Source organism: Castor canadensis, chromosome 6 (genome assembly GCF_047511655.1).
Source record: "Castor canadensis chromosome 6, mCasCan1.hap1v2, whole genome shotgun sequence".
Lineage (NCBI taxonomy): Eukaryota > Metazoa > Chordata > Mammalia > Rodentia > Castoridae > Castor > Castor canadensis.
The window spans coordinates 69,268,704-69,289,596 of NC_133391.1; the positions used below are offsets into that span (position 1 = coordinate 69,268,704).

The 20,893-nt window shown below is 51.5% G+C and overlaps 1 protein-coding gene across 5 annotated transcripts in view; it reads right to left on the reverse strand.

Moving 5' to 3' along the window:
- Tcof1 (treacle ribosome biogenesis factor 1) overlaps window positions 1-20,893 on the reverse strand; it is a 36,402-nt gene that overhangs the window by 3,687 nt on the left and 11,822 nt on the right. Inside the window, exons 8-23 of one of the 5 annotated variants that reach the window (XM_074076654.1) lie at window positions 19,761-19,973; window positions 19,343-19,573; window positions 18,587-18,796; window positions 18,188-18,403; window positions 17,923-18,099; window positions 15,630-15,761; window positions 15,296-15,472; window positions 14,995-15,210; window positions 12,581-12,688; window positions 7,371-7,560; window positions 6,260-6,381; window positions 4,730-4,840; window positions 4,181-4,427; window positions 3,610-3,692; window positions 2,869-3,043; window positions 783-1,328 (exon numbers count right to left, since the gene is read on the reverse strand). In XM_074076654.1, the coding sequence (XP_073932755.1) occupies window positions 783-1,328; window positions 2,869-3,043; window positions 3,610-3,692; window positions 4,181-4,427; window positions 4,730-4,840; window positions 6,260-6,381; window positions 7,371-7,560; window positions 12,581-12,688; window positions 14,995-15,210; window positions 15,296-15,472; window positions 15,630-15,761; window positions 17,923-18,099; window positions 18,188-18,403; window positions 18,587-18,796; window positions 19,343-19,573; window positions 19,761-19,973 (3,154 nt within the window). Of the gene's footprint in view, window positions 1-782; window positions 1,329-2,868; window positions 3,044-3,609; window positions 3,696-4,180; window positions 4,428-4,729; window positions 4,841-6,259; window positions 6,382-7,370; window positions 7,561-12,580; window positions 12,689-14,994; window positions 15,211-15,295; window positions 15,473-15,629; window positions 15,762-17,922; window positions 18,100-18,187; window positions 18,404-18,586; window positions 18,797-19,342; window positions 19,574-19,760; window positions 19,974-20,893 lie in introns of all 5 variants that reach the window. The other 4 variants (XM_020157798.2, XM_074076657.1, XM_074076656.1 and 1 more) reach the window with 4 other exon arrangements.

A 20,893-nucleotide genomic window follows, 5' to 3' on the forward strand; every position in this document is an offset into this window, starting at 1 on the left:
TCCTGCCTCAGCCTCCCAAGTGCTGGGATTACAGGCATACCATCACATCCAGCAAATTAACTCACTTTTTAAAACTCCCATACATTTATTTAAAAAGAAAAGTGGGAGTCCGGTACAGTTCTGAGCACCAACTACTGGCAGGTCCCACTCTGAGGGTGCCCCTGCCCTCATTCTGGAGCAGTCAGGTCACCAGACATCTATAGTCTCATTAATTTCTGCCACTGATGGACAGTGCTCAAGAGGTCTGACTAGGACTGGAACTGGGTACACTCAGTAAAGCAGCATCTCTCCTTTTCACCAGTTTCCTACCTATAAAATGGGAATACAATAACCCCTACTGTACAGGGTTGGCATGAGGATGGAAGGAAATCCTACTGCATGCATGAAGTACAATAAAAGGCTGCTATTACTATGGGGAAACTGAGGCTTAGGGAAAAGATGGGTTTGTGATGAGGACTTCCCTGTCCTGATTTCTGGATTCTGCACCCCAGGAGCTGGCAGGAGAAGTGCGTACCTCCAAGATCTGCTGACTTGAGGCAGGGGTGATAAGGATGCCATTCCCTGTCTGAAAGCAGATTTTACTACAGGATGCTATAAGGGGCTCTGTGTGCTCTAGGGGCAGCCCCACAGTGCTGGCCTAGGTGCTCTGTAATCTACTTTTGGCTTTGCCATTAGGTGCCCTGCAACCCTGCACAAACCACTTTCAAGGCTTTCATTCTACATAGGAGAAATGAAGTCCCTGACAGCCTTCAGGGTATGCCTGGGGAAAAAGGGTTACTTACTCTTATTGGATTTCTTCTTCTCCTTCTTGCTCTTTGGATCATTTTGATCTCCACCCTCAACCATTCCCAGCTCCCCTTCTGGCTTGTCCTTGGCCCCTCGAGAGCCAGGAGGTCCCTTCTCCTTCTTCTTGACATCGTCACTTGTTTTGTCTCTCTTTAATTTCCCTTTGGAAGTCCTTGAGACCTTTCCTGGAGAAACAGTACCCTCCCCACCTTCCCCAACTGCTGGCTGCTTCTTCTTCTTGCTCTTGGGGGCCCCAGTAGCCAGCTGGTCCCCAGACAGCTTCCGCTTCTGGCCTGCTTGGCCCTTCCTGCCACTCTCCTTGGCAGTACCTGCAGCCTTCTTTCTCTCTTGCTCTAGCAACTCCGTCAGGACCTTCACCACTGACGCCTGCACCTGTGCCTCAGTCAAGGACCAGTGCTGGCCCAGGAGGTGCTGTGTGATGCTGCTCTGTAGAGTCTGTGTTGAAGCTGTGGAGTTCACAGTTCCCTTCCTGGGCTTCCGGGGCTTCTGAGGTGTGGTGCCTGAGCTGGCCTCTTCTCTACCTGTGGAAAAAGGACTTGAGTCACAGGTCTGAGAGCGTGGGGGGACAGTTCTATCATAGTGAGAGCTGAAGGGGTGCAGGGAAGAATGGCCACCCCACCATACTTACAATGGTACAGATGGGAAAAGCAAAGCCCATTTAGTCTCCTAAGCTCATGCCTTCCTCACGCTCAGATCTCACTTCTAACTTAAGAGCTCTTCTTTGTGTAAACCCTATCAAGTTCCAGTTGGGGGATAGACAGTAAACACAATGTTGAGAATTAACGAGAGGACCTGAAACCTATCATCAACAAGATGGAAGGTCAGACAGGCAGGAGATCCGAGTTCTAGGTCTGTCTGTGCTACCACTTCACTATGTGACTCTAGCCTGGTCCTGGCTCCTCTACAGGCCTATTTCCCTGAATGAGAAATGAAGAGCTGAATGAGCAGTGTGGGCCCCTACCGTAAATCTAGACTGACAATAAGGTGAAGACTTTGCAGATCCTCAGTTATAGCCATCGACACACAGTGGGTCCTGGGCCTGGCCAGGGCTCCCAGCAGCTTGGGGGGACACTGGGTGTGCTGTGCATGCACGTGGCAGCTGACTAAGCAGGTTTATTGCCTGCCAGAGTGACTTCTGGTGCAGCCTTTGTTTAGAATTTTCCACGCCTCTGCTTGCCTTTGATAATTGTGTGCTGACTACACATGTAAAAAAAACCTTCCACAGCCCCCTCTAAGATGTCTCCTTGTCACACCCGCCTCTCACACAGAGAACGCTGGGGAAGAAAGTGAGCAATGACTCCACTCCTGGTCCAGCATGGGGAAGCTTCAGCTAAATGCCTGAAGACTGGGCCCCATCACTGCCTCTAACCTTCCAGGTGATCTGGGTGAATCTCCATCCCCTTCTGGGCCATGCAAAACTCCTAACACTGGGCTCTAAAGGGGACTCAGTGGTTGGATCTTGGAAATGTTCACCAGGAGTCTGGGGGCCATGCAGGAAGCCCAGTAGCTCCCCACCCATTCCTGGGTCCTCCCATCTGTCCTCAAATGCCATGTGGCTATATCCTCTATGTCATACCTTAGTATGTATGACCTGGAGGCATCGTTCCTGCCTCGAATGGTTAGGACAGAGGGGCTTGGGGTGGCCAGGGACTTGTCAAGGTTCCAGAGTGAATCAGAGCAGCCCTGGAGCTAGTCTACTGCCTGGGGTCTCCTAGACGTGCTGACTGTCTAGCCTTTACCTGAGTTATACTCTGAGCCCTGACACCTACATCGTGAGCCCATCTGCTGGGAAGAAAAGTCCATATGGATCACTGATGAGATCAAGGTCTATTACACAAGCCCAGGACACTGGTTACTCTGGGCAGCCATTATTCACAGCTGCAGCAACTCCCCAGGGCTGGATACACCTGCTTCCCAGCTGCCCAGGCAGTGGGAGCCACACCACTAGGGTAAGCACCTCCAGCTCTCATGTAGAGCCACGTGGGTGGGACTGTTGGTAGCCTGACGGCAAGAAGTGGCCCACTGCCTTGTCTCTTTATATACTGCTGTCCTCCAACTCACCTGTTTGAGGGGACATGCTGCCCACTGCATGTTGGGACTCTGGTTCCTGCTTGCCATCTGGGTTATCTTTGGTGGCAGAAGAAACCGAGGGGTTGAGGTCTGGCCTGGGAGTGGCCTTTGAAGCCTGGGAATTGGCTAGGGTCAGCCCAGGGGTCACATAACCTGAGAGGAGAGACTGAAGAAGCCCAGTGTGAAAGAGGCCGTGATCCCACCCACCCTGGCCCCTGCTGCATGACCTGCTGTGAGGAAACCAAGCCCAGAGACTTCTGAATCAGGCCAGCCCTCTCAGTGCAGGTGGGTGGGCACTGAGGAGAGGGGGACTTCAGCCCTCTGTGTGCCTCCTGAACTATTTTAATATGTATTTCAGACACATTTAGAAAGGAAATTTCTTATTACTAATGCATATGTAAGATCACTACCACATGCCGTACACAGAAAGTAACCTTAAAAGAGGTATGTCAAGGAATGTTTTTGTTTGGGCATCACCTAGAATCAAGGTGACTCCTTCGCACAGACCCAGAGGTGGGGTTAACTACTATGACCCTATACTCAGTAGGGACTCAGAGCATGAGACTAAGGCTCTATTCTTTTGGCTGGGCCATAACTGATGGCTTGCAGGCAAGATACTGCCTGGCACAGGAAGAGGAGAGGGCCAAATGCCTGATGTGAGGGATGGCCAAGAGCTAATTAAGACTGCAGCCCCAACCCCTGTGAGGCTGCCAGCCCCACCCTGGCAGTTACCTGCGAAGGTGCCACCACCTCATCCTCACTGGACTCTGCTGTGGTCTCCTCCACCACAGTCTCCCTCCTGGAGGGGGCTGGACCTGCTGGAGAAGCAAAGGTATCCTGTTAGGGATCTTTAGGGGCCATCAGTCAGGTAGGGCACAGCCCTACAGGAGGCCCACTCTGCATGTTCCTCATCCTTGTGGCCAAGGCTTCCTATGGCCCCCATCAACACTAGCCATGGCATTCAAGGAGAGACACTTGGATGCCACAGCTTTCATTCCTAATTCCTAAAGCTCCCACTTACATTTTTCTGCTTTCCCCAATGGTAGAAATCAGTCCTGGGATTTGGGGGATTCAATAAAGGAAACCTGATACCAAAAAGCTGTCAGTGGTTAAATAGTAGAGTAAGGTCTCTGAAATTATTTAGACGGACTTTCTCACGGAGTTGTAAAGGTGGGTAAATAGGCCCAGTGTGGGAGAATGCCGCCAAGGCTTAAGATCACGTTGGAATAAAGGGCTGAGGCCAGAGTCCAGGGGTTCCACTAGGCTCTGACTCACCCCCTGCCCTCCCTCCTGGGACCCTCACCCAGCCTGGGGGTCAACTTGGCCATCTGGGGTCCCTTGGCATCCTCCTTGCGCTCTGAAGAGGCATCGCTGCTGTCCTCGCTGTCATCTGAGCTCTCAGGGGATTTGGCTTTGGTGTGGCTGGAGGGAGTAGTTGTAGACTGCTGGCCCTCAGGAAGTATGGGTTTTCTGAGCTTGTTGGTCACTCTGGCCTGGACAGTGGTGTTCTGGGGACGTGTCATAGGGAGTGCTCCCACAGTACCGCCACCCTAAATTTGGCAAAAGGAGGAAGAGTGGAAAGAAGTTAGGGTCTGGTGCTCACCGAGAACTGAGACAGGAGCACTGTGTGAGGAGTACCATGCAGGGGGCCTCATGCCACCCTTCCTACAACTCTCTAGGGTGGGTATTGCAGTCCTTTCCTGTGTACCAGGCTATGGAGGCCCAGGAAAGTAAAGGTAAGGGCTAGCACTGGGACATAAGGCCATGTCTATAGCAGGGCTATGAGGTGAACCCAACTGCACCTTTGGGAGCAGAGCTGGACAAGTCTTGTTCTCCAGCTCCCCAAGCTCACCCCACTTGACGATTGGGTCCTGGCGGGAGGCTGGGCCTCACTGGCCTTCTGGGAGAGGACCTTCAGAGTGGCTTGGGTCAATGGGAGGGATGCCAGGTTCCTCTTTGTCACCTGTGGACAGTGACAGGCAGCCTGAGACCCATGGGTTCTTGGAATGTCATCTATGCCATGCTTTGCCAGATCCTGGCTGGCTGGAATAAGGGGGACCCTTTGATTAAAGGGGCAATGTCACCAAATGGGCAAAAAGACATGTGCCAGGCTCTAGATAATAAGCAAATTACTTTGTTCTCAAAGGGCACAGAGAGTTCCCAGTCCAGGAGAGGGAATGGAAGTCTACTGCCCAATTGGTGCTCTCCTTGGTGATACATCTCTAGCTGGATTCTCCCCCTGCTGCACTCTTATTTCCCATACCCATGGGCAGCCACGTAGAGAACTTGAAGAACTTAAAGAGTCTTTGCTGAGAGCCTCCCTCAGCCCTTTGGAATCTGCACAGCCCAGCCATGGCCTAGGCCCGTAACTACTTCATGCTATCAGTTCTGGCTTCTCTCAATTCTCCTTGCCCCATTCCAGTCCCCTAGGGTCCTGGCACCTGTGAACTCATTGCCTGCAAGATGCTCCCTGCTTTCCCTCCTCAGGGAAGCCTTCCCTGCCCACCCTTCCTAAAGTAGGCTACCCCATTATTCTGTTGTTCTCTTCATAGCACTTAGCAGTTGGTGAGGGATTTAATGGTTTGGGAACTCCAGGAAGACAGAGACCCTCCCTACCCTGTTTCTGCCATAGCCCAGTACCTGGCATGGGCAGATGCTCAGCACCATCTGCTGGCTGAGCAGACAAATAGATGCAGGGTTTTTGGGCAGGGTGACCTTAGCCCATCAACCCACCTGGCACCCACACTCCAGAAGCTCTTGGGCTGTAGTTCGTGACACACTGGCCCAAACTAGGGATGTCCAACTCCCCCAGCACCACTGTCCTCTCCTGCCCCTCAGAAGGGGTGGTGTGCAGTGGTATCCTTCCTCTTCATGGGATGGGAAGATAAAACCATAAGGTTCAAAGAGAACAGTATGGAATAAGGAGACTTCAGTGCTGGTCTTGCCCAATCCTCGTCAAACCACAGCTCTTGTGTGGCGTGTGCACTCAGTTTTATCATCTGAACAATAATAGGCTACTTACTTTACCCTGTCAGTGTTTGGATTCAAGCAAGAGCCAAGTAACAATGCACTGAAAATGGGGATGGTCAGGAAGACTGCTGAAGTCACTGTTCTGAATATTTCAAGACTGAGAGAAAGAAGGAAACAAACTCAAAGCCTAGCCACCCTTGAAAGGGTAGCAAGGAGTTCTAAGAGCAGAGCTAGCTCTGTGACTGCTCTTCCTAACAATGCAGAGGTGACTGTGGAGTCTGCATCACAGCTGGAGACAAATGCCGCAGGGGTGGGAGACAGCCGCTTCAGTGCAAGCCATGGGCACGTGCCGAGGTAGTAGAGTGGGGACCCTGCCCCACTGATGTGCAAGCCCTCCTTTAGCTGCCAGTACCTGAGAGGTCGCCACCTCCTGTTTCTTGCCTTTTGGTACTCGACTGCACTCCTCGCTGCTGCCAGCTCTGGGGGCTGTCCTTGTGGGGACAGCAGGCACAGTTACCACATTGTTTCTAATAGCTGGAATGGAGGAGAGGGGGCACATTAGGGCACAGGAGCTACACGGCGCCCCATTTGGCATTACCCAATAACCAGTCCTTGCTGGAGACCTGGTGCAGTTCTCAGGTATCTCTCAGTGGAGAGCTGTCGCCATGTCACTTGACAAGGCTCAGGAACACCAAATGGCTGCTCTGGCAGTGACCCCAGGTCTTACCATTCCCTTTCCTGTAGGCCAGGCAAGCCCCATTCCGGAGCAGTGTGATGGACACTGGTGCCCCACACTCCTGGCAGTTAAGATAGCCTCTTTGGGAATCAGCTAGGAGCTGTACACAGGCTTAGTCACATGGGTGCTTGGGGGAGGTGTTTATCACAGCGCAAACAAGACTCTCCATGTCCCCAATACAATACTGGCTAAATAAACTACTGCACTCCTTTGCAGCCAGTAGGAATCATGCTGCAAATACAAAATGACAAAACTCTGCAAGTGTTCCAATATACCCACTGAAGTGACTGAGCATTACATGAAAACCCTCAGGAATAGCTTAGGTTTTGGTAAAATTATCAAGTGTAAAATGTTCAAAGCAGTGGGATTATAGGTGATATGGATGAAATCCATCCCTGAGTGTCTATGCTTAATCCCCTTTATGTGCCAGAAGACAGGAAGCTCACTACCACTCTGACCACCCAGTTATTACAGAGCTCTTCCTTAGAGGATCTAGGATCCTGGTCCCTGCAGCTTCAAGCCACTGTCCTGGGTTCCATGCTTGGAGCTGGCAGAGAAGCCTTGGACATAAATCCTCCAGAACCAGAGGTCTGAGGCAGCACCTCATCAGGATGACAATGCAAGGCCTTGAGACCTGGCCCCAAGCCCTTCTGACCAATGCCCTGATAGGCCACTTGGCCAGCATCCTGTCCCGTCTGGCCTCAATGGGGAGTGGTGGCAGCAGTCCCTCCCAGCTGAGCCTGGCAGGCATATCAGGGCCATCAGCACCATGCACGGTTGAGCTCACCAGGAGTGGAGGAATGCCTGATGGGAATCATATCCTTGTTGTCCTCGCTCTCAGAGGAGGAGCTCCCAGTGGTGCTGTCCGTGGCCTGAGCTTTCTTCAGGGAGCTTGAGGCCCGGGATTGTGTGGGGGTTGCAGTTGGGCCAGCTGGACCACGATTAGGGTTGACAAAAATCGGAGGGGTTTTAATGACCTTGAAAAACAAAAACAAAACACAGCCCACAGTGACTAAAGGTTTGTTGGTGAGGGTAAGGAGAAGATGGAGTCGGGGAAGCTTTACAAGGCAAGAGGTCCAAGGAGCTTGGGGACAGCCCAAGCTGCCCACATCACTCCCAGCCATCTCCTACCCCATGCACCTACCAAAATCCACTCACACTCTACATGGCCCCAGGGTGTATGAGAGCCCATCTGACTCTCACAGTGAACTCCCAAGGTCAGCAGGGTCAGCTCCTTGTGCAGGTGGGAAAGCCACAAGTCCAGAAAGGAAAGAGAGGTGTCTAAGACCACAGAGGCTACTGGAAGCAAAGCCATGGCCAGAATGTCTAATTTGGCCTTCTTTTCTCTGGCTAACTTCAGGGATGGCCACCTGCTGAGTGTGGGGGCTCTAAAAAGCACTTCCCACAGCAGCCTGGCCATTTTATATGATTTCCCCAGGGAGGTGTTTACAGTCTAGTTGCTGCCACCCCAGAGTCTCTGATGCAGCCCCCAGCTACACTGACCTAGTTTCTTCAACACATAGAGTATGCAAAGAAACAGGGTGAGTGGGTAGGAAAGAACCAATAGATTAAGATGTAAGGGATCAATAACTTAATGAAGTGCGACCCTTATTTGGACTCTTATTTAAATACATCAAATATAAAAAATGCCATTAATGAGCTAACCCAGAGAACTAGGGATGTTGTCTGGTGTGTGTCAATTTTTCAGATGTAATACTGTATTGTGGTTGTGCGTCAAAGAAAACAAAGAAAGAAAGGAAAAGATGGTCCTTACCATTTTAAGTCAAAGTGCACAATGCAATCCTGGTAGATGAAATGGCAAGTCTAAGACCAGCTTCAAAGCAAGCTAGGGATTCTGGGGGTGTGAGTGGAAGGTATATGTGAAGTGACCCACTCAGGAGCGTGTGATTGCCAAGGCTGGGGATGGGGTATGGGTTCTTTACATTTGTTTGTTTCTTTTTTTTTTCTTTTGCAGTATGGGAGCTTGAACTCAGGGCCTACACTGTGAGCCACTTCACCAGCCCTTTTTTGTAATGGGTTATTTGAGACGGGGTCTCATGAACTATTTGCCCTACATTCTTTGTATCTCTACTTCTTTTTTTTAAACAGAGTCTCACTATATAGCCCACACTGGCCTTGAACTTGTGATCTACCTGCCTCAGCCTATAATGCTGGGATTACAGGTCGGTGTCACAATTCCTAGCTTTATTATTTCACCTTTGGGTCTGCTTTGCACTTCTCAATAGGACAGTAAGAGAAAAAGCAAAGGCTGACAGAGTAGTTTAAGTGGTAGAGTACCTGCCTAGCAAGCAACAGGCCCTGAGTTCAATCCCTAGTACTGCAAAACAAACAAACAAACAAAACAAAACAAAAGAAAAAGCAAGCAGCAGCAACAGCAGCTCTCTGTTCTGGGCAGGTCAATCTGGCCAGGAGCCACAGTTCCATAATGTGCCACCATATACCAGGAAGTTCCAGGTCTGTTCATGTCTTGGCCAAGGGGGATATGTGAGGCAGAAAGACTTCTAGGTGGGCATTTAGGTCTGGGCTAGGTCTTGGCTACACAACCCTGCCTGCCTCCTGGGCCTGCTTTGGTGCCCGCCACCCACAGAAGCTATGGAGAGAGAGGTAAAGCAAAGCAAAAAGTGAAGCAGAACAGTGCCCGCCAAAGGTGGAGGCTCTGCTGGGCTTAGGCCCTTCCTACCCCTGCCAAACAGCTTCCCCCGCGGCCGCTCTGATCTGCCACTTCCAGAGCCTTCCTTCCCACGTGATGAAAGGGAGAAGGGTGGAAAGTGGGAGAAGGCTTGCAGTGGAGGGAGGGGGTTCTATATATATGTGAGAAGACAGAGGAACAGATTGTCGGGGACCAAGAGAGGCAGCGAACCCACTGAGGCAAACAATAGCGTCTCGAATGTTAAAAGCAGCTCAGCAGCACAAGTCTCCTCTTAGCTTCACTGCCCACGCCACCCCATCCTGGCCAAGGGGCGGAAGGGGTAGGGAGAGGCAGTACAGGAGCTTGGGGGCTCACAGTCTTGTACTGTTCAAGGCAGGGGACAAATGATCTGGTTTGTAGAGTTAAAAGGGTGGGTGGGAGACTCACTTCTGTTCCCACCCTCTGCCACGATTGCCCTGTAAGTTAAACCCCCTGAACTCCAGAGTCTCAGTTTCCCCCCTGTGAAAGGGCTGACAATTAATCCCTAACTGGGCTTGCTCACTCCAGGGAAAATGCACAGCAGAGCACATGTGTGGTGGGGGTGGGGTAGGGTGCTGCACTTCTACCTAGAGTACTTATAGGAAGTGAGCCTTTGGCTGTACCTTCCTGTGGGTGCTGGACACTGAGATCCTCCTGGAATCCAGGGATGCCCTTGCCACCTACAGGCCAAGCCCAGGGCACCCTGGGCAGTGCCTACTGCCTTCTGTCCCCACTAAGCTCATCCTAGCTGTGCCTCATTCTAGAAAGTCTGGGGCAGAGTGCAGGTGGGCCTGAAGGTCCAGGCTGCTGACCTCAGCAAAGAACACAGCCACCAGGATAACATTCCCAAGAACTCCTTCAAAACTGCTAGAAATATAGCTAGTGGCAGGGAATGTCCTAAGCATTCATGAAGTCCTGGGTTTGGTCTCTAGCACCACAAAAACAATACAACTATCTGGGGTTGGTTAATGTATTCTGGGCCAGTTCCGCCCCAAGGAACTCAGTAATTCCACTCTTTGGAGTTCTGAGGTTTATAAACCTCTAGTCTCACTCCAGGGACTGAGAAGACTGACATTCAGAGAGGGCAAGTGGCCTCATCCAGGGTGACCAGCAAACTGGTTCTGGATCCAGACTTGGAAGACAGTTCTCCAGGGACCGGGCAAGAACTACTTCTAGAACCACTCAGAACAGGCTCTAACTCAACACCCTGTTTGGTTTATTACAGGTTTCCCTCTTCTCTCTGATGAAATCTGAAACTATGAGGGCAAGGCCCATGCCTTTTTTGTTTGGGAAAAGTAACAGAAGTGGCCTTTAAAATAATTAATTTTAACCGGCAGGTATAAACTACATTAATTATGGTGTACGACATGTGTGATATATGTATACACTGTGGAACGGATCAATCAGGCTACCTAAGATATAGATCACCTCATACTCTCATCATTTTCTTTTTAATTTGGTATGCTACAGCAGACTCTGGCCTGAGGTAGGAAGATTGAGAGTTTGAGGCCAACTTGGGCTGAAGAGTCAGAGAAAAAACTTGTCAACAGAGAAGGGCTCAATAATGATAGTGATTACAATTAGTGAGCTGGAGGCTGAGGAGCTGAAACTCCATTAGAGGGGCTGCAGCTGCCTCAGGACGCACCCCTCTTCTCCAAATCCTCCCAAGAAAACACACACTGTTGGCTTTTTCCCTTCTGCTTTTTTATAGGGACTCCAGAATCTTCAGGACTAACATACCAATTTAACAGTTCCGTTTAAGCATGATGTTCATTTTAATTGTGTTAATCCACCTCCATAGAGAAAGGGGAGGTGGCCCCTCCCTCTCCTCTCCCCTTCAGTTGTGTGGAGTCCTTCCAGAAGGAGGTGCCTCATCTCATAAGGGCTCCAGAGAGGGGGAGGGTAAAGGCCATATTTGGACAGGGAGGTGTTGGGATGGGCCAGGTAGGTGTGAGTAGATGGTCTACGGTTCAATTGATGCTGGGGCAAGTCCTGTACCTTGTCTGAACCTCACTGCTCCTCCTTAAAGTGGGATTAGTAAAAAAGACCTGGTTTTTGTGGGGTCAGCACAATGCCTGGCACTCAGGAAGGTGTTTACCCCATCCCTGGGTGCAAGAGCAGCACCAGACCTGCTTGATGACTGATGAGAACATGGCATACAATGTGGAAAGAGATAATGAATGACACTCCAGGGGTGTGGGTACTCCAGGTGTTCAGGTCCAATCTTGGATGAGGCCCACAGAATTCTAAGGAGCGCTGCCGTGATGGCTCCTGGTCCCCAGTGGGAAACAAGGACACACAGGGAGCTGGGGAGCAGTGTTTGTGTGCTCCCTCAGCCTCTTCATGAAGAGATAGGAAGTCACTTCAACTTGTAACACCTGTCAAATGGCAGCACCAGCTGGCTTCCTGACAGTAACAGGCACTCCTGCTCAGGCAGAGGCTGTGCCAAGGACTTGAGGTACTTGCATCAGCACATAAGTATCATAATTGACCCTACTCAGTTAGTGGGTGGAGCTGGGCTCGACCGTACCCCAGCTGGCTCTGAAGCCTGTGTGTCCAACTGTACTCATGGGCCACTGGACAGACTAGTGTGTCAAGGGGAAAGAGCAAGACCAGGCTTGGTGGCGCACATCTGTAATCCTAGCTACTTGGGAGGCAGAGATCAGGAGGATATCAGTTTGAGGTCAGCCCAGGCAAAAAGTTAGCGAGGTTGACAAGACCCTATTCTCAACCAACAAGCCAGGCATGATGGCACATGCCTTCAAATCCCTGCTACCTGAGAAGCATAGGTAAGAGGATCACAGTGCAAGGCCCACCTTGGGCAAAAAGCATGAGACCCTATCTGAGAAATAACTAAAGCAAAAAAAAGAAATAAATAAAGAGTGGTAGAGGGGGTGAATACAAATATGATATATTTGATACACTTTAAGAACCTCTGTAAATGCTACAATGTACACTGTACCCAACAGACAATAAGGGAAAAACAAATTTAAAAAATCTATAAAAATTATTTTTAATATAATGTTAAATTAAAATACGTATTTGTAAAACAAAACCAAAAAAAAAAAGTGGGGGTGTGGCTGGCTTAAGTGGTAGAGCACCTGCCTGGCAAGGGCAAGGCCCTGAGTTCAAACTCCAGTATCACCCAGAAAGAGAGAGTGAGAATGAGAGAAAGTGAGAGGGAGGGAGAGAACGAGTAAGCAGAAAGCTTTAGTGAGTCTGGGAAGATCTGCCCTCTTCCCCAGGAGGCTCACAGTGGCTCTGAACCTACAGCATCTTTAGAGAAGGTGCAGCCAGGTAAGGCGTACCTGGCTTGACGGCAGCTCCCCGTCACTGCTGTCTGAGGACCCTTCTGTGTTCTTCTTTGCAGGTGCTGGGGCCAGGGCCTTGCTTCTGGCAGTGTTCGAAGTACCATCCTTCAGAGGGGACAAGACTTGAATAAGCATGATGGGGGAAGGTACATTAGCTGAAGAGGAAATGCAGCCAGTGAGCAGCACCCTTTCAGTACTTAGGCTCTCCAGGGTCTTTTGGCACATGCACAGAGGACAATTGTTGGCCTGTGTACCCCACAGTCACTGGAACCCACCCCCCACCCGCTTGTCTTTCTTTCAGAGCTGAGTCTGAACTTGAATGGCTGGCTCAACGGGCCCTGTAGTCTGAGGTCAGAAGAGGAGCTGGTGATCACATTAGCTCATGGGAGGTCCAGCGAGAGCACAGGACAGCTCTGTACCTCCCAGCTGGGGTCGAGGCTCCACCTTTCAGTGCTCAGCAGTGGGACCTGGGCTGCCAGTTCCTCAAGAGAAACCAGAAAGAGCTGGTGGATGGCTCAAGTGGTAGAGCACCTGCCTAGCAAGCATGAGGCCCCGAGTTCCAACTCCTGTGCCACCAAAAAAGAAAAAGAGAGAAGCCAGAAGATCCCAGTACCTAGTATGAATGTGACATGTCATTTCCCAATTTTTCTTTTTTGTAGTGGGGTTTGAATTCAGGGACTTGTGCTTGCTAGGCAGGGGTTCAACCACTTGAGTCATGCTCCCAGGCCCTTTTGCCTTAAATTATTTTTCAGGTAGGGTCTTGCATTTTTTGCCTGGGCGACCCAGGACTACAACCTTCCTACTTATGCCTCTCAGTAGCTGAGATTACAGGCATATATCACCATGGCTAGCTTGTTTTATTGAGATGGAGGTCTCACTAACGTTTTGCCTAGGCTGGCCATGAACCACCATCCTCCAAATCTTTGCTTCCCACATAGCTAGAGTTACTGGAATGCACGAAGGCCCCAGTGACTAATTTCTCTTTCTTCCTTTCCTTTTTCCTTCCTTCTCTTTTTTGGGTACTACTCGGGGTCTTGTATTTGTTAGGTAAGCACTCTACCACTTGAGCCACACCCTCAGCCCTTCATTTCCCAATTTTTAAATGGAACGACTAGAAAGCACACTGTTGGCTGACCCCCCAGTAGTCCTGCCCCTGCATCTTCTTTGCTCACAGAACCCCAACTCTGTTCCGGTGGCTCCCACCACATGCTCTGGGAAAGTGCGGAGCCCAGCGGAGACCCTGCAGCTCTGCTGTTACCGCGCAGCTGGAGGGGCCCAGAGATGGAAGAATCCTGGTCACCAGGAATGCCACAGTACTGAAGGAATGGCCTTTGCAGGAGTCTAACCCTGGAACTTTGTGCTCTGCTCTGACCATCAGGACCCTCGTTGTTGCACCTCCTGAACTGGGGTTTCTCCAGCAGCTGGGGACATCCTGACTGACACACTGAAACCTTAACAATCAAAACCTGCCCAAGGAAGGCCCACAGCTTAGTCTGGGATTTGGGCCCTCAATTAATACTCCCAGTAGAGGCAACTAGCTGCTGGCAGCCTGCAGGGTGGCTGCCCCCGGCACATGCTGCTTTGTGAGGTACCTGTCTCCACCTGGGTCCCATGAGCATCTGGTCTTCCTTCAACCTTAGCTCTACTGCTGAGCTACATCCCCAGCCCATAACTCAGTATGAAGAAAGGGAACATTTGGCTGTAATAAGGACACGATTCTACCAGGCCTCCACTGGCTGAAATGGAAAGGCACTGTCCCTCCCATTTGCCCTAGCTGCCCTTCTTAAGGTCTCTTCTGACACAGAGACAGTGTCAGCTGCCATCATTTATCATTTCTACCAGGCCTGATTAACCATTTCTAATCACATGCCTGAGCCCAACTAGTTTCTTATCCTGAATTTCTTTAGGACTTAGCCACCCCTGCTGCCTGCAGCAACCAGGAAGAAAACCATGCAGGAAACAAAGTTTCTCCTTCTCTTCCTCCTGTTGCCCCAGGCCCAGGCTTCACCCTAGGCTAGATAAGCCCCCTCTGGGGGGCACCTGCTGAGTGGAGGCTGAGGGCAAGGGTGGGACTTCCTTTACCTCCCCAGAGACTCATGGGATCCCAGCTTCCCTACAACTCTCTGTCAGGGACTTCTTTGGAGGTTGGCCTTATTTGCCTTGATGGGAGCTGCTGGCCTCGCCCATGTGGAGCTGCTGCATCTGGTGCAGTGCAGGCCTTTCTGGCTATAGGAGCATCCAGGACGCACTTCATCTGGCCAACTTTGGCTTGGGGGTTGCAGGAAGAGCAGCAGTGGGGCCAAGGATCCTGGAGGCAGAGCCTTCATCTGCTCTTCCTTCCCACTTGGTTCTGAATTCATAGTCCAACTAAGGAGTGTGTGGTGGTGGTTCACAGGCCTGGCAGGTCTCACCTGGGCTGGGGTCACAGCTGCTGGTGTCTCCCCATCACTGTCCGAGTCCTCGCTGCTACTGTCTGAATCAGAGTCTGAGTCCTCTTGCTTCCTCGGCTGGACTTGGGCAGCTACAGCTGTCTTTGCTTGGGGTACTGGAGGGGTCCCTTTTTGGGGAGACTTCTTGACAGGGGCTGAGGCAGCTCTAACTTGACCTATCTTCTCTGAAGGCTTTGCCTGAAGTGAAAAATGAGTGAGGGGAGGGAGCTAGAGGGTAGGTGTTCCGAAGGTAAAGGAGCTGGTCAGGGGGCCTAAGGCACACCTGTGACTCTCCCGGGCCTACTTGGGCTGACTCCTCCTCTTCTTCCTCTTCACTCTCAGACTCCTTGCTGCTGCTCTCCGAGTCCTCCTTTGTCCCTGCCTTCTCCAAGGGTGGCACTGACACCTTGCCCCTCACGGAGACAGTACTGTTTTGGGGGGTTCTCACAGGTGGCATTCCCTGAATTGGGAAGGGGAAGGGGAAGGGCATTGGAAGAGAAGGGGGAGCTCCCATTACAGTGTGATCACGATAAGGTTCCCCTGCCCACCCACAGCTGGGTCACTGCTGGGTCCCCTCTGCCCTAGCCTGACTCCTCTTGTGGTTCTGTCCCACTTGCCTTGGCAGGGGTGCCCTGTCTGGCTTGGGTGACTGCAGTGGTGGTCTTTCCAGGCACCATCCCTTTGACTGAAGTTGCCTTGGTGGAAGCTGGATTGGCTTTGGCCTGAGGGGTTTTCCCCAAGGGCTTTGCCTAGAAGGAAAGAAGGGAATTAGGGAAGGGAGAAGGTGAGTGTGAGCGCCAAGAACACTGACTGTGCACTGAATTGGGATTCTGGCTCCTTCACTTAACAGCTGTGTTAACCTAAGAAAACTCTTTGATCTCACCCAGTTTCCTCCTCTGTAACATGAGCATAATGAGGCCTACCTCTAGGGTTGTTGTAAGGATTAAATAGGAGATTCAATGTTTAAAATAGTGCCTGGCACCTAATAAACACTCAAACCTAATATTGTAATAATATTAGCTCAGCATAAGACTACCCAGAACAAAGACGCTTTCTAGGCTCCTTTTCAGCCTTGAATTCATTAAATTCTGTTTAATACAATGTAAGCTGAATGCCATAAAGACAGGAAACGTCATTTCTTCCTTTCTGCTGGCTAGAATGCTGGGGTAATCGAGGGAACTCAAACGCCATCTTAGTCTATGAGGGAGGAGCCATTACAGAGGATAATAGAACAAGATAGAAAAACACTGTTGTTGGAAACAATGTTTCCCTGCACTGTTGTTGAAAACATTGTTTTTTTCTGTTTAACCTAATCATAACCAATATCTAGAGAACTTCCACAATGTCCTTCAGGGTCTTCAGCAAATACAGGGCAGAGGGATGAGAGTGACAAAGAGGGAAACCTCTACGATGTTTGGCAGGAGGGAAAAAGCAAGCCTGCTAGTGTGAGACAGACTCAGAAACGCAACACCTCTAAGCTCTGCCTCATTCAGAGAGCTCATCTGGCCAATGTCAGGAGACACTTCTAGCCCCAAGCCCCACTCATCTGTGTGATGTTACAACTTGAGGAAAGAAAGGTCCTCAGGGCAGACTGAATGTTCTGGCAAAGAACCCATCAGGATAGCACCCTGTCACATGGGGGCAGTCCTGCCTTTTAGACTTGCGGCAAGACACAGACCCAAGACATGAAGATCCCCTCAAACCAACAAACCTCCCTATAGAAAACAAGACTGAATTCACACAAAGCTTGTTCTCCAACCACAGCGCAGTGAAGTTAGAAACCAACAGAAAGGCACCTGGGTAATTCCAGATATTTGGAAATTAAACATCCCACTTGAAAATAATCATGTTCAGAGAGTAAAAATAAAACAGCCCCCTCATGGTAGAGGTGGGAGGCTCAAGTGGGAAGACAAATACTTAAGTGATCTGCACAATGCTACCCTGGGAGGTGCTGGGTCTGGCAAGTGTCTGCAGCCCAAGCAGGAGGGGAGGAATCTGTTCAGAGAGACTGAGAGGCCTGGAACACCTTAAAACCTCTGAACAGGAATCCTGGGACCTTGGGTGCAAGTCATCAAGGAGAGGGGACCAAAAAATTCAGAGAAACGTGTCCAGGAAAAAAAGAAATAACTCATTTCTGAGTCGTTAGTGAAAAAAAGAGTGGCAATTAAAAATAAAAAACACGGGGTATGGGAGGGTGGGCAGAGAGCCATCTTTACTTCCCCTTGCTTTCCTGGCTGGGAGGTCTGACTCCTGACTGCTACACATCAACGTGGGCCTCCCTCAGGTGACTTGACACATGAAAGCGCACCCGACGCAGGACCCTGGCTAGTGTGCAGGGGAGTTCCTACCCATATTCTCACACACATAGGGAGAACTGATTTCCAACGCAGAGGAGAGCAACCAAAGCCCTGGTGGGCACATCACTTGCTAGGACATGGAGCTGGTGTGTAGTCTGCTCCAGATCCTACCAAGTGCCTCACACCAGCTGCGTGTGGAATCCCTCAAGCCAAGCTTTCCTGGCCTTTGCTCAGTCTGCTTCTCTGATGGTGTACTTTACCATCTGCCTCACAGTCAAATTCTACCCCTGGCTTAGCTGCCATTCCTTCTGAAAAGTCCTAGGTGACCACCTGTCTTGGTGGGTAAGCCCTGGTGCATACCCTCTCCCACAGCCCCACTTCACCCTGCTGGAACAGCTCATGCACACAAGGGGACCTCCCTGAGGGCCAGGGCCACAGCACCCTGGACAGCACCTGGATCTGTGGAAACAAGGCCACAGAAGAGGCTCCAGAACTCTGCTGGGTGGACAGCAAAGGTGGGAGAGAGGCAAAAGCCTCAGCTTACACATACCCGGCAACAGGAGCAGTCCCAGGCTAGGTGTGGTGGCCCAGGTTGGCTCCTCCTAAGCCTCACCTGTGTTGGTGTTACTGCAGCCTCCTCACTGCTGGATTCCTCTTCACTGCTTTCAGAGTCTTCGGAAGCCTCAGCTCTGACTGGGGCACCTGTAGGTTCCCTCTTCCCAGGGTGTGCTGAGGTGGCCCCTGGCCCAGAGGCAGCTCTCCCTTGGAGGCCTTTCCCCACAGACTTCCCCTGGAATAATGATTTGAAGAGAGTCTCACAGGGACCCAGGGAATTGTGAGGGCCACAGCCAAGGCAGCCAGACAAAAGGAGACCTTACCTGTGTCACTGATGCTGCAGGAATAGCCTCACTCTCTGGCCTCTGGGAACCCCAGGCCACAGTGGAGGAGGATGGGTAGACTGGAGAAGTCACTGTTTCTGCTTTCCAGGGGGCTGGGGTACCTATTTGCACTGGGGTGATCCTGGCAGATACAGGAGTGATAGAGGTTTTTTTCCTGGTGGAAACCTTGGTTTGAGGTCCCAGATCTGGTTTTGCCTGTGGGGACAATGCAGACAAATGCTGGAGAAGGTGCCTGAATTCAGACCCCAATCTGTTTTGGGGTGCAGCTCTGCTGTCTTTCCCTACAACCACAACCCATATTCTAACTAAGAAGCAGTCTGCTTCCTGCTGGGCTGGCATGAGGGTGGCCCAAGTCAGGCTTTGTAGCTGTGTCCTTACCTGAGCTGGAGTCATAGCTGCTGGTGCCTCCTCCTCACTGTCTGATGAATCCTCACTGCTCTCTGAGTCTTCCTTGGTCTTTTCAGCCTTGACCTGGGTGGTCACAGGCCCTGCCTTCTGAGGGGGTGCTGGGACAGCCTCTTTCCCCAGGGGACCCTTGGCAGGACTCAAAGCAGGTCTGACCAGGAGGATATTCCCCGAGGGCTTTGCCTGGAGTGAGGATCAGAGAAAGTTCAGGGGAGAATGTGTGCAGACACAAGAGACCAAGACAGTCAAGAGTCCCCAGTATAGGGACTAGGCCATGTTGTGTTCTGGGAACTAAGGGTAAGTAGAGTCTGGCAGGAAGAAACTTCCCTTGGGCCAGGGTTGCCTCCCCCCAACCATCTTCTTCTTCTTCCACCTTTCCCATCCAGGAACATGTTGCAGCTGGGCCTGCCCCGGGGGGGGGGGGGGTGGGGTGGGGTGGTGTGTGTGTGTGTGTGTGTGTGTGTGTGTGTGTGTGTGTGTGTGTGTGTGTGTTGTGTGTGTGTGTATGCAGCAGTCTACCCCAGGTGGAGGTTGGGGGGAGAGGGGGAGTGGGGACACCTTGCCCTAACAGCCCCCAACCACAATGGAGGCAGGTCTGGCCAAAGGGTCCCTCTCCCATGGGCTTCACCTGAGAGTGACAAAGGGCAGAATCAGGGAAGGGCATTCTCAGAATGAAGCATAGTCTGCAAAAGGCCTTTCTAGGCAGGGCATGGTGTCCCCTAGCCTCACCTGAGCAGGGCTCGTGGTTAGGGTCACAGGTGCCGGTGTCTCCCCATCACTGTCTGACTCCTCACTGCTGCTGTCTGAATCCGAGTCTGAATCCTCCTGCCTCCCTGCTGGGACCTGGGCAGCTGCAGACTCTGTCTTTGTATGGGATGCCGGAGGGGCCCGTTTCTGGGGGGACTCCTTGGTAGAGGATGAGGCAGCTCTGACCTGAGCAGTCTTCCCTGAGGACTTTGCCTGCAGTGAGAAATGGAGTGAGGCAAAAGCCAGTGAGTAGATGCGTGCAGACAGGAGACCTGACCGCGCAGATGGCAGCACTCAGTGAAGAGGATGAGGGGCTGGGTCCAGTACAGGGTGACAGAGCAGCTCCTCAGAAGGCCTTCTGGGAAAGCCCAGAGTGCAGGGGGCTTCCCCTAGACCTCACCTGAAGTGGGGTCATGGCCACTGGCATCTCCTCCTCACTGTCAGACTCCTCCTCACTGCTGCTCTCTAGGTCCTGCTCTGGCTTCCTTGCCATGGCCTGTGTGGTTATGGACCCTGCCTTTCCAGGAGGGACTGGGATGGTCCCTTTCCCAGGGGTCCCTTTGGCAGAGACTGAGGCAGCTCTAACCTGGAGAATTTTCTCAGAAGCCTTTACCTAGTGAAGGAGAAAAGGGCAGTTTACTGTCTTCCTTCCGAAGATCCTCTTGTGATACCTTCAGAAAAAAGCGCCAAGGCCGTCAGGGAGTGCTCAAAACTCCCTACTCTCACCACCTTGACTGGTGCTTCAGCCACACTGGCCTCCGGGTTCTGCTACTCTGACCAGCTTCACCGCCCCCTCCTCACTTCTTGAGGCCTTCATGGCCCCTGCATCACTTCACCTGGCCACTGCCACCACTGACTCAGCTTCAAGACCACAGACACCATTTTCCTATGGTGGATCTCACTGCACCCCTGGACTGCTCCTGGGCTGCCCCACACCCTAGGTGATTATAGTCTGTTCCCTGCTAGGCAATTCCCAGCTGGCCCACTCCTGCAATGCAAGGATGGCCAGCCCCAGTGGATACTGACTGGGCTAGGGAAGGGGTGTGTGGTGTGTGAAGGTCCAAAGGGAAGAATTGAAGGAGCCTGGCTGTGGCAAGCTAGGAGCCATATGAATGTGGAAGACGGAGTGAGCCCTTCTTGGGTTTCCTGCTCATGGAGAGCAGCAGGACCTTAGAAGCCTGTTCTCAGCCTCCTGGGGCAAGGTGCCACACCTGGCCTCCTCACCTTCATTCACTCTTCCCTACAGCTCTGAGGCACTGTGTTGCACTGGGGCTCTGGGATGGCAGCTGCAGGCTCTGTCTTTCCATTCAGCCCTGGGCCAGTCTTCCGAGAAAATAGGCATCTCTGATCTTCTAAGAGCCTTCTCATGCAGAGGGAGCAATTACCCACACAGGCTTCACTTGGCTTGCTCCCTTTCAAATTATGAACCAACATGGAGAATGTAGATTTTCCATAAAAACTCACACTTGGGCTCCTTCTGAATCTCTGGCCACAGCAAAACTACCCTGAGCTGAGGAGCAGGGGGTCCCTGTA